At 35.7% G+C, this 13,926-nt stretch overlaps 1 protein-coding gene across 1 annotated transcript in view; it reads left to right on the top strand.

The window, feature by feature from the left end:
• IFIH1 (interferon induced with helicase C domain 1) overlaps positions 1–13,926 on the top strand; it is a 52,791-nt gene that overhangs the window by 11,331 nt on the left and 27,534 nt on the right. The window contains exon 3 of the mRNA XM_017548002.2: positions 1,220–1,366. Coding sequence (XP_017403491.1) covers positions 1,220–1,366 — 147 coding nt within the window. The remainder of the gene's footprint in view (positions 1–1,219; positions 1,367–13,926) is intronic.

Below are 13,926 nucleotides of genomic sequence, written 5' to 3'. Positions count from 1 at the left end.
TTCCCTGAATGTATGACCTTTGGCCTTCCCTGAATGTGTGACCTTCTCTGTGCCTCAGTTTACTCCTCAGTAAATTGGAGATACTAACATTACTTATCACCTCAGTAAATTGGAGATACTAACATTACTTATCACCTCAGTAAAATGGAGACAATAATATTACTTATCATCCAGGTTTATTTTGAGAATTAAATAACTTAATATACATAAGGTATTGATACGGTGAATGCAAAATAAATTAACTATTATAATAGTCCCAAACATACCTAATATCTAACTGCAGACATTACCAAGTTTTCTTTTTGTTCAAAGTTATAATAATACTCTTTAGGAAATTTTCCATACAAAGTGGGGCACATTTTCCCTGTTTTCTTTAAGATGAGATAATCAAATATGATATGTTAGAAAATTTTCCTTATGGCATCAGTCTTCTCTTGACAGATTGCAGCTTCATAAAGGCAGAAATTCTTGATTTTCTTTTTAACCCACATAAGCCCTTAATAAAATACCCATTACATGCAGTTGAAGTAAGAAAAGCTAGAAGGGAGGAATGGAAGAAAGGAGAAAGGAAGGACACAGAATATTTGATTAAATGTTTTTAAAATCCCCAGAAATTCAGAATACATGAATATAGGCTGACATTAAAGCAGATGTACGTCTCGTGCAGAACACACAGTGAGGAAACAAAATGGCAAGAGCAAAGCTAAAGAAAACTACCAAATTTGCATTTTCATTAATTCAGTCTTAAATGTAACTTTGTGTTACTGAATAAGTGACCAACTTCCTAAACCTGATGGTCAGACAGGAAATTACTTTTCTTATGATTAGCATAATCATTATATTGTCTTTTTAGCTAAAATCTAAACATTATAAAGAACTACTCATTGTGTCCATATTAAAATTAAAGATACCATGCCATAACAAAAGCACCTTCTAAGCCTTTCAAAATATCAACATATTAGAATATATTAAAGCAAACCTCTATTGGGGGCTCTCCATCTTGTTTTCAGAATAACAGTAACAGCTATTTATATTGTATAAAATCTTGCATTGTAATACAATTTACGTTCTGTTCAGAACTTCAAAGTATTTAAATATATTCAGGTAACCTCTCTTGCTAACCGCCACTTTGTTTTCAAAATAACAGTAACCGTTACGTATGCGCTATAAAAACTTGTGTTGCAATGATTTGCATTCTAATGTGACATTTTATTCACAGAAATTGAGAATTTATCACAAGATGATGGCCCTGAAGTGGAAAAGCTACTTCTTTCAACCACAGATCAGCAAAATCTGGAGAAGGAGGTCTGGGGCATGGATAATAATTCATCAGAATCATCTTTTGCAGATTCTTCTGTAGTTTCAGGTACTTGAAACACATACATACTTTAATATACTAATTACTACTTCAAGAAAAAGCAATTGGGCAGAACCTATTAATCAGAGGGAGAAAATGTGGACATTAAGGTTAGTGAACATTTATATTAAAATAATATCTTTAAAGAAGATTAAATTGAAATAATTCTTGGCCAAAATGCTTTTTAAAACTAATCCAATATCAAGGTGTTATAAATATAAACACATTTGCATCTAATTTTAGCTTATAAGGAATCCATAGTCATTATAAGTATCGTAAGAATGCCCCATATTTCATGGTTTTCAAAGTACTTTCAAAGGGATTAGTCAATTTAATGCATCCAGAACCCTGAAAATAAAATAGAGCCATTGCTTTTTTCTCTCGTTTAAACTGGGATAACTCAGAGAGGTTCAACTGGGTTGTAAAAATTAAAATCAAAGCCATAAAAAGAAAGATGGCCAGATGCTGAACAAGGGTTGTCTTGAATTGCATAACTAATCAGTGAGGACTGAAGACTACCATGTCCACCTTTTCGATACTGAAACAGCCCTGGAGGAAACAAATAATTTAATTATTTTCCCCTTTCTAATCTGCTCATGATAGGAGAATCCACTTCTCCCCTTCTCTACCAAAGGGCCATATTCTATTTTCACAAAAAGTAGTAGCTTAAAGTCTGTGGTGTGCTGGTAAATGTAACAAGTAGCTCTCTGCGGGGGAAAGAAAAAGCCTTAGTTTGTAGCATTGGCCAGTGTCTGTGGTTTCAATGTTCTTGTTAATGCTTATTTCAAGCCTCCAACATAAGATCATTGAACACAAAGCTGGGAAGAGATGTGCAGTGGCACGTCATTGTAGAGTATTCTCACGATACAGATGCAAAAGGCAGAGATAGCTTCCAGATGAAATATTACAATAAAATGACTCAGTGATGAGTTAAATACTTATTTGTTTGAAAGTAATTTCTTTAACAGTAACTTTATATAATTTAACTTTTGTAATGGCTATGATTAAAAACTCAGAAAATTCCTGAAAAGTTACCAGTTAGCTCCTGTGAGCCAGTATAAACTAACTCTAGCACACCACTGAAAACTTTATTATTTTTTTGGTTTTGTTTTTATTTTTGTTCTGGAGATATGGACTCTCACTCTGTTGCCCAGGCTGGAGTGCAGCAGCTTGATCTCAGCTCACTGCATCCTCTACCTCCTGGGTTCAAGCGATTCTCCTGCCTCAGCCTCCCAAGTAGCTGGGATTACAGGTGCCCACCACCATGCCCAGCTAAGTTTGGTATTTTTAGTAGAGACAGGCTTTCACCATGTTGGCCAGGCTGGTCTTGATCTCCTCACCTCAGGTGATTTGCCTGCCTCAACCTCCCAAAGTGCTGGGATGACAGGTATGAGCCACTGTGCCCGGCCTTATTATTTTGTACGTAGAGAAGTAATATATCTTCATTGCAAGAAATCTGTAATACGTAGAAACACACAAAGAAGTCACCAATATTCCCAGAGTACGGATATTATATTTAACATTTGCATATGTGTGCTTCTGGGCTTTTTACATACTTGAATGTGTATATATAGTGACATTTCTCTCATGCTCATTAAATATTCTTCTACAGCCTGTTTTTTAATGACTAATTAATAGTCCCCCCATTTGGATGCAGCATAATTAATTAACCAATTATTGAACATTTAAATAATGCCTCAATAGCTCTCTTTGTTCTTATGTCACAGTTTGCTTCTTAAAAACATATTATATAATTGGAATTTCTGGGTCAAATGATTTATACAATTTTAACACATTTGATACTTAATGTCAAATCTCACTCCAGGAACTTGTACCAATTTACATGTTCTCCAACAGTATGGGATATGAGTGCTTACTTCCTTGAATTCTCTTCTATGAGAATGAATAATATTATCATTTTCAATTTTTTTCAATTTGGCTGCTATTAAAAATGGTATTTTGCTATTTGAATTTACATTTTCTTATTTCTGCTGAAAAAGAATTTTGTAAATTTATTCTCTTTGTTTTTTTAATTATTAACACTTTTAAAATTCACTTTTCTATTAAGATATCCATCTTCTTTTTGCTGGCGTATATGAACTACCTAAGTATATGAGACATCAATTCATTGTCATAAATAGTACCATTTTTTTTTATGGTTGGCTTGCTTTTTAGCCTGATTGTAAGATGTTTTTGGGGGGAGGGTGGGAAGTGGGGATGGAACAGGGTCTTACTCTGTCTCCCAGACTGGAGTATAGTGGCAGGAACGCAGATCACTGCAGCCTTAACCTCTCAGGCTCAAGTGATCCTCCCAATCTCAGTCTCCCAAGCAGCTGGGACCACAGGTATGCACCACCATACCTGGCTAATTTTTGTATTTTTTATAGAGATTGAGGTTTCACTATGTTGTCCAGGCTTGTCTGGAAACTCCTGGGCTTAAGGAATCCTCCTGCCTTGGCTTCTCAAAAGTGCTGGGGTTATAGGCTTGAGCTGCTGTTTGTTTTTCAATGCAATGCTTCTGAGGCTTTAATGTTCAAATGAACTACACTGAGAGAGTCTTACTGATACCCAGATTATGATTCAGTAAATCCTGAGTGAGGCCTGAGATTTCACCTTTCTCATAAACTCTAGTGATGCTGCTGTTGCTAGTAGCAAAGCATATAGAGGATTTTTTTTTTCACTTGAGCAGTCGCACTTCCCTTTAGAAATCATGATTCTATAGGAATGCCAAAATCCACTGAGTGTGGAGTTTTCATGTTTTAATAAATTTCCTCTATAGGCTACCTGACACCTCTATGAGTTACTGGCCATTTTCTATAAATCCACAGTAGAAAGAAGTGAAGATGGAGGTAATGCTGAGAGATGACCCTGCATCTTAAAATAGGGTATATCATCAAAGATTATCAGACTAATGCATTGCATCAGCTTGTAGTTAATCTTCTGTGAATTTTGAGTGAACAAAATTAATGCAAAAGTTTTACATTTTAAAAATTTTTACTTCTTAGTATAAAACTTAAAGATGCATCTTGTGAAAAAAAAAAAGTCTTAATAATGACATTAGGGGACAGAACGGGTTTTATTTTTTTTTCCTCTTGGATTTCTTCCTGTCTCCCTCCTTCCCTTCCTTTCTTTTCACTCTAACTTCCTTCCCTCTCTTCATTTCACTTCTTTCATTTAACAACTATTTTCCAAACTCCTATCATGTGCCAGGCACCTTGTCGGGTACCATGAACACAGGAACATAATAGAACTGGCTTCATGGCCGGGCATGGTGGCTCACGCCTATTATCCCAGCACGTTGGGATGCCGAGGCGGGCAGATCACCTGAGGTTAAGAGTTCGAGACCAGCTTGACCAACATAGTGAACCCCACCCCCACCCCGCTACTAAAAATACAAAAAATTTGCCGGTCGTGGTGGCAGGCACCTGTAATCCCAGCTACGCGGGAGGCTGAGGCAGGAGAATTGCTTGAACCCAGAACGTGGAGGTTGCAGTGAGCTGAGATCATGCCACTGCACTCCAGCCTGGGCAACAAGAGCAAAACACTCAGTCCTCCCCCCCAAAAAAAGAAAAGAAATGGCTTCAGCCCCCACAGAGCTTTCCACTGAGGGAGATGTCAGCCCAGCAGTAGTAGTGACTGTATAGCTACACTTGCAGTAAGTGCCACGAAAGAAAACTACAGAGTTTGAAAATACAGAATAATCTGAGAGCATGGAAGAGCGTACAGTAAACTGCATAGTAATCTGAGGACCCACTGAATTCACAAACATCTTAACGGTCTTCTAGTCCATAGGTTCCTTATGATATCTGGATTTCTCATGTGGATTTGAGAGCAGGCTAGTTTAATCCATTCTTGTCCCTTCCAGAACACTAGCAAAGAGTCACTTAATTATGAAAATGTAGTGTGTTTGCTTTAGAGACTGCTGCTGTCATTCCAAGTGTCTGTTTCCTTGTTATCTTAAGGAATAAGACTTATGAATATTAATGATTTATAAAGTACCATTAGTCAAGAAAAATGATTGGAGTTCTTTTGATTGAAGTTTTTGTTGAACGATTTACTATGGAAGAGTTTTGCCTGCATAGGCATTTTTTGAAAGAATTAACAAGGTAAATGTGAACGTACACCATAGCTTCTAATGTGCATCTGTGTAATTTTGTTTTGTGTTTCTTCTTGATATTTCTAATGTTTAGTCTTTATTTTGAATTCCATCGTATTAGGCTAAAATTTCAAATAGTTGCCAAGATAGCATTGAAAACAACTTGTCACTTAAGCTGTACGCAGTCTGTAAATATGATTTTTATGTGTATAAAAAAAGAGGTTCAAATTATTTGTAATTTTAAATTGAGATATTTGTGATTATTATTACTGAACCAGTTTTTCAAGTATTTTCTCACTGCATAGTAGTCTTGGTGCTTGCAAATGTTAATTATTTTAACTTTAAAGCAAAGATCATGTGTGTGTGTGTGTGTGTGTGTGTGTGTGTGTGTGTGTGTGTGTTTTAGCACCTTTTACTCCTCAACACATCTGATGAGTAAGACACACTACCCTCAGTAACAGTGGCCCACCTTGAAACTAATTTTAAACGCATATCTCTTTGACACTAGGGGTCCTCTAGTGGATTGTTCTAGAGAGTGATTTTGTCATATCTTCAAACTTGGGGGCTGACATGTGTCCTTTTTCCTTCTCCCACCTCTATTTGCAATCAATTGCTTCTCATTAAAGTACTTAAGATATACCAGTTTTTTTAAATTTCCCCTTTCCCATTAACAAAACAATTTCTCAACAACATTTGAACGATTCTGACTATTAATGGTAATTTAAAGCTAGATGCCACAGTTCTGCTTTCTGAAGCCACTGGTCATCTTATAAGAAGAAGATAACTGCAGAACTTTGGTGTTTCTCTAGCCTAGATTTCCCTAGGAAACATCAGAGGGACACAAAGCCTGCTTTCATTTTCTATTCAAAACATTTTAATTATAGCAAATAATTGACTGGGTTATTTTACTTCTATAAGCTTACAGTAAAATTAGTTGTACAATCAGTGTTTGCTACCATTGCTTTGTCAAAATAGGTGAGTAGTTACTTCACATCAACCCTTTTTATTATACTATTTTAGGAATTAATGCTCTATAGTAAAATAAAAGAAAATTAAGTGACATTTAAAAATAGGTAACTTTATTGCATTTGGCATAAACTTAGTTTCATGTGGAGCAGAAAATCCCCCAAACTTTTTAAATCATTGTGCTACAGCTCCCTATTGTGAAAACTGGAAAATGCAAATGCCTCAGATTGGGCAGCAGAGGGCGCTTTTACATTTACAAAGCCAATGGAATTTCACTGTTTCAGCGTGAAAGATTATAATGTAAGTGTAGAGTGTGCCATGTATGAATATACAGTGCGCATGACTGTGAATGCATGTGTATATTTTGATTTATATATTCGTTCACGTGAAGATTTTAAAATTCCACCCCAGCTAATGAGCTTACCAACCTGCTTGTTTTCAGACTTTAATACCTTCTTTCTCATATTTCCCCATATGTTCCACTCCTTAGGTTTATCCGGTGACATTATGCTTTGGAATATATTGTGGATATATTTTGCATAGATCATGTTCTGTAGGAGGGGTTTAAAAATTGACCTTTATAAAACAGCCTTCTTCTCCCTGGCCCAATCTGTTATAGCACTTTTTTTGTTGTTATTTTGTTTTGCCTTTTTATAGACTAAAGTCCAATCTTAGATTTGGTCTATACTAATTTCTGTAAAAGTGCCACAAAATTTATCCTTGCACTTGAGGACCAGAATAATGTTCTGTAGCACTAACCTCTAGAAATCTAGAGATTTTTAGACTCTCTAGAAATAAAACCATAGCATTTGAAACCTAAGTGGAAAAAATAATTGATACAGTAGTTTACAATAAGACTGTTTCCGAATCACTCATGCTATATCAGGACTAGTTTGAAGTCATATAGCACTCCTTTACTTTTTTATTTTTCTATCTTTAGTTATCATTAATTATTGAGAACTAGCAGTACTGCTGAGGCAATCCAAAAGACAGATAGTAATTTGGGCTGAGACAAAGAGAAAGAGAGAGCTGCTAATGCTGATATTGATATTGGTACTTGTTAGAGGATTCTGTAAGTTTGCATTTTATTTGAAACCTATCACAAGCTATCCGGGTGAGTTATATGACTTACAGCTGCATAATAGTTCTAGGAGGATTACCATTCATACCTCAGGAGTAGGAACATGGATATTATGACAGAAAGACAGAAAGAAATCTCCCTAGTGTGCAGCAGTTAATACATACTGCATTTATTTTCGTGATATCCATTTATGGCTGCAAATGTAAAGCTTTTTTGTAGCAGAGTTTTAACAAAAACAGTGATTTTAATTTAGACTATCAGATCTTCTCTTCACAATTTTGGGACGTGAATGAGGCCAGAAGCTAGAGAAATAAAAAGACAGAGGTGAGTTGGTCAGATAATGTAGTATTATTGAGAGAACCAAGTACTGAGGCATTGCGCACACTCTCAGAAAGCTTATACTCAAATGCAGGAAAACAAGTGACGCCTCTACAAAGAAACGGTAATCTAGCCATGGTAAAGAGATGCAAGATCTGTATTAAAGGATGAGGAAAGAAGATCTGTGAAAGAAGGAAGACTGATGAGAGAAAGCTTACCAGATGAGGAATATCAGATATTTCATCTGAGCCTTGGGAGCACTATGCTGGATTTGTAAACAGAGGTGGCAGGCAACATTTCAGGTTTCAGGAACATCACGAGCGAAAGCACAGGCACAAGAAAGCTCAAAATGTGTTCAGAGGAACAGTTTGATAAGAGAGGAGCATTTGTGGAGAAGGATCTAAGACTTCTAAGATCAGTGAAAGTTAATGAGTTTCTCTAACAGTAATTTTTACAGTGCCTCACACACACACTTATACACACAAACACACACAAGCTTTTAAAAGTATACCATTTATCATTTGGATGATTATAAAATACCAGTACAATGCATGTGTGACTACCTCAGATGATGATTGTAGGGAAGTCCTTAGGTAGAGGACTATATCTAGTGAAGTGCTGGAATTAGATCTTACTGGCTTGTAAGAGTGTGCACATCTCTTTCCAGCTCCGCTCAGGGATATCATGCTGGTAGCTTGAAATCGGCCACGGTGCAAATATTTACTCCATGGAAATTGACGAACCTTTTAAAAATCATATCTCCTCCCACCAAAGAGCCAGTTGTTGAACATTTACCCGGGGACCCTTAATTGTATTCACATCTCCCTCCATCCTTTCTTCATACCTGCTTAAGTCTGCTTAACTCCTGTAGCCTTTCCTGAAAGGTGCTTACCAGCTAAAGAGGTTTCTAATTCACATTCTGCCTTACCATCTCCAAACCTTGTTATTGCCAAGATTTACTTCCCTTGTGGTCACCTAGCTTCTCGCTCTTTACTGATTCCACTCTAGGACTTTCTGCCTCCATTACTGACTGGCAGTGAATGAATGGGTTATTCTGGTGGGTGTTGTTATCCTGGCAACCTGTGCTTGAATAACCACATTTCTTTGTTAGAAACTAAGTGCAAAGGCTAAAGGGCATAGATGATACAATCTAAGCCAACCTCATTACACACAATTGAAATTTAATTCCGTTAGAAACATTTCAGCAGTAGAAATTCTATAAAGAGGAGCAGAGGAGCTCCATGGATAGCCATGTGGGCCTGTGGCTCTAGGAGAGTGATTTTTCTCTTTGGGGAACTCATTTCCTAGAAGCTTGGATCCAGGAGAGAATATGCAAGGTGGGTGGAGGTGGCTTCTCTCCATTCTGCGGGAACACATGTTCCCTGGCACGGAGAGCAAAATCTGACAGACCAAAATGTGAGTGTGTGTGTGTGTGTGTGTGTGTGTGTGTGTGTGCGCGCGCGCGCGCGCGCGCTTGTGTGGATCCATATACATAGAGCTGAAAATAAAGTGATCTATTTCCTCTCAAAAAAGATTAAGTTATTTCAAAAGAAAAGGAAATATATATTATTAGCAGTATGAGTGTAAGCCCACTTGAGAAGCCCATACAGTCTTTATGTGTGTGTGCCCAAATGTGCACACGTGTTTCAAGCTTTCGTGGTAGCTTGGATGTTCTAGGCATGAGGATTATGAAACTGGAGGGAAGGTGGGGATAGCTGCAAAGGTGAAGCTAAAATGCATCCGAGGTCAGAACTAGAATAAACATGAAATTACCATGAAAAGTGAAGTTGGGCTATTTAAAGACCTTGTCAACACTGACTCGCAGGAGAACAGGAGCAGTTGGTGCTGTTCTTTCTCAATATGCCCAGCGGCCCTTTCCCCTCACGTTGTTTCCTGCTGTAATGCAAAAACACTTTCGGCAAGAAGAGTGTGTGGCAGACTGAGGCCAGGGGAAAGAAAGAAAAGATATTCTGTGGAGTGATAAATGCCTCAAGGCCAAAAATAGGAGGGGCACTACCTGGTAGGAATAGAAGAAAGAATCAATTTGAATTTTACCTAATGAAGCTTAATTTAGCTCTTTGAATAAAGAATACCTAGCTACTTGTCCACTAGTTGCTATATTAGCTTTATCCAGCAGAGGGCAGACTTTACATTGAAATAGATCTAAAAAGGACTTCAACCTCCTGGGTTTTTTTTTTTTTTTTTTTTTTTTTTTTGAATTTTTTTAAACTTAAATATTTTTGGTTTTTTTTTTATTTTAAAATATTTTAAAGTATTTAAGGTCTAGAGTATGTTAAGTATGAAATTTCTTGGATTGCAGTTAATATTCCTGCCTTATTAGCAAAATACTCAAGATGTGATTGCAAAATAAGGCGGGTTTTTTCCATGGCTTTTGGACTGGTCTTAGACACTTTCTGTCATTGTAGGCAAAGCTGTTCTTTTTTTGTGTTGTTTACAGAATTACTAAAGAAAATCCTCTCTCTTAACTGGATGGTTATAATTTCCGTTCATTCCAATAGCATTTGATATGAATAACTGCTTTTCTTTAACAGTTTAATTACTACCATCTTCTAATCTGTTTCATAGCTAGCTTTGATATTTTCTCTAGAGGAAATGACACCTATATAAAACTTAACTAAACTTATTATACAATATAACTTCAATATTCAAAGCTCCTTTAGTGATAATTTAAAATTTGTTTCTCTTCGAGTTTCATTTTCTTGGTCTAACAATCATTCTCGCAATAAATGAGAAAATAGAGATTACTGTCTCTCTACTTTTTTAAGCATGAGTTTAATTCGCTTGTTCACAGTGGCTGAGTTCAGATCTAGAGGGCAATCTGTTGGACTCCAAAGCACAAGTTCTTTTCACGCCAAGGCTTGTCTTTAATTGACTCTATACAATCTACTTATAAAATCATAAACAAAGGATTTTATTCATTAGGGCTTAAATTCAGACTGACATAATTTGAAAAATACAAAGAATAAAACAAGATAATCCTAAATAAGTCAATTTCAGAAATTCTTGGCATTCAAACTCAATAGGTTGGTTTAATTTTGGCATCACGTAAGCACTTTCTTGATCTCGCTTTTTGGGAGTGTGTGTGTGTTTGTGTGTAATGTGGTTTTTAAAGTGAATGCAGGAGGAAAATCTCTGAGGAAGGCATTCTCCCTGTTACAATAAATACAATATATTTTCTTTTATTATTAAATTTTACTTACATTTCTATGAAAGCAAAAACATATATCAAAATGCATAAGAATTTGCTGCCTAGGAAACAAAATTATTTTTGTGTAGAGAAACTGAAGATTTATATACCCTTAAAATGACAAAGAAATTGAGCTCTATATATTCACTTTCATTTTCATAATCATCTCTATAGGACTATTGTAATTAATTTTATGTAATGAGGACAGAGGTGTTCTTTTTGAGCGCAGAAAAAAAGTTTTAAAATAAGAGTAGATGCTTAAATGTAAAGTTAGTGAATATCTGTCAACGAAACCAGAAATGTTAGCAAAGTAAAATCATCTCTCCAACTTCTTTTCGTGGAAATATAAGCTCTGTTTCAAGATTGATAGAAAATTTGACAATACAATGAAAATGTCTCTCGCTGTTAAAAAAAAAAAAAAAAAAAAAACACCACCATCACAGCTATTATTTCACTTAACACTGTGTTTACAGAACTTCATCCCCAATCATCAGCCACGCTTAATGTTGGGGGGAAAAGCATTGGAACATTGTGCTTGGATTCAGAAATGGGGATTCTGCCCCACTCTAGCTGTATGTTGTGGATATATCAGTTAACCTCTCAGAGCCTTGGTTTCCCACCTGAAACAGGAGATAATGGGTATCTACCACATAGGATATTGAGAGATTAAAATGAAATTTACATTACATCTGTGAAAGCTCTGAGTTCAGTGTCTTCCTGACACATTGCTGATTGGTTTGTTAGATCAAAATAATCCAGATAAGAGACTTTATTAATAATACCCTATTTTTGGTAGCAACTTTTAAAACCATCCATAAATTATTCGTGCACATTGTATAAATAGCTCCCTCCCAAAACTTATGGATGTTAGAACAAAGCTTGGGAGAAATCTTGACTCTACCTGTAGATGAAGTAGGTTTAAGATTAAGGTTTAACTGCTGGCGATTAGAAAATAAAGTGGAAGTTAAATATAATTTTCATTTCTCTTATACTTGGAAAATTTAATAATACAGTCTTAGATTTTAGGTATTTATTAGTAATTTTGGTATTCTCTTCAGTTCTCAATACTGCATTTAAAACAGCAAATGAAAAGCATGTCAAATTCACTTTTTTGCCTCAAAAATCTTAGCCTATATTTCTAGATCTAGAATTATTCTTGCAATGACATTTTCCCCATCTCATTTTACACCTTGCCTTTTCCTGACAAATCATATTCTCTTTTCATCAGTACATCTGCCCAAAACGCTCTTCTACTTGACAGTTCTATCCTACACTCGCCTCTGAGCTTCTAACAAGACATACCTCTGGGAATTGCAGAATGCCATATTCTGAATCTCTCAGTGAGATGTACAGGTTTTCCCGTGTGATCATAAGGGATTCCTCAAATCTGAGTTATAGAGCTAATCTGCGACAACTAATAAACACAGTATTTTCACATTAGTATATTTATGTTGTGCTAATATACTTAAACAGTATGTATGTCCATTGAGAATTTTTCCACAAATTTCTTATCAGCTTGCTTTTAATATTTAGGATGTCTTACATATTTGATTGGCATTGGCTGTAATTCTGTTACAGCTCTTAAAATAAATAGGCTTATCCAAATTGTAAGGGAGATTTAAATGTCACAGATTCTCAATGGAACACTAGTCAGCAATAAAAAGGAACAAATTAGTAATACAACAACATAGATGAATCGCAATTATTATAAGCTGAGTTTAAAAAGACACAAAGGCTACATATTGCATGAATCCATTCATATGACGTTCTGGAAAACGAAAAGCTATTGGAACAGAAATCAAATCAGTGGCTGCCAGGGGATAGCCAGAGGGATCTACTACAGAGGCTTGAGGAGATTTTTGGGGTGCTGGAAATCTCAATCGTGAGGGTAGTTGCAAAACTGTTTACATATGTCAAATTATTCAAAGTTACAAAACGGTGTACATTTGTCAAACTCCTCAACTACAAACATAAAAAGAGTAATGTTTTTTAGTAAGTAAATTGTATCTTAATATATTTGACTTGAAAAAATTAACTAGTTAAGGAAAAAGGAAATATTTGCAGTTTTGAGGAGTTGTATATCGTCTCTTTTCAGAGAAGTTTTATTGAAACATACTATGTGTCTATTTTTCATACATTTTTATTTCCAGCCCTAAATATGACACCCAAACTAGTTTTAAATAGCTAAGAGCTACCTCATTGGTGTGTTAAGGAGCTTTAGGATGAAATAATTATCTAAGTATAAATGTTATAAAATATTATTTATCATAAGAAGAACATTATCTAATGGAACTCCTGTCCTAGGAATACATCATTACTTGATTATTATTTCATTCTTGAATCACCAGCAATTAAGGCCCTGTGCCAAGAGCTTGTTGTAGCTAATATTACTTAAAGGTTATCAAGTGCTGTGAGGTAAGGGGGATTAGCCTCATTTTTAATAAAGGGAGCTTGTTAGGTTCAGAGCAAAAAGAACGGCAAATTTCACAAGTCCTTCTGATTCCAAAGCCAACATTAGTAATCATCATTTTTTTTTAAATTTTTACCAGTTTAACGATAGTTCTGGTGCTTGAGGATGAGATTGTGTAAGTGTTTGGAAATAAACTGTAAGAAAAGAATTCTTCCCTTGAGGGAAAGAAGATTTTCAAAAAGAATTGATCCTGAGTACTGAAAACAGAATGTTGAGATTAATAAATGAAGGATGTGTACTGCCACCCACCCATACTAACCATAACTCTTTGATAGAGGCTTAGTCCAATTATAGTAAAGAAAAACATTTATTTCCAACCTCACATGAGCTTCTAGTACAACTGTGATGCCAAGCTTTAGTGATACTCTTTTTGAACAAATGCTCCTTGATGTTTTACATTTATGTTTAGCACCAAACTATCATTTTCATA

Source organism: Cebus imitator, unplaced genomic scaffold (assembly GCF_001604975.1).
Source record: "Cebus imitator isolate Cc_AM_T3 unplaced genomic scaffold, Cebus_imitator-1.0 Scaffold10, whole genome shotgun sequence".
Classification (NCBI taxonomy): Eukaryota; Metazoa; Chordata; class Mammalia; order Primates; family Cebidae; genus Cebus; species Cebus imitator.
This window is presented reverse-complemented; position numbering and strand designations above follow the sequence as displayed.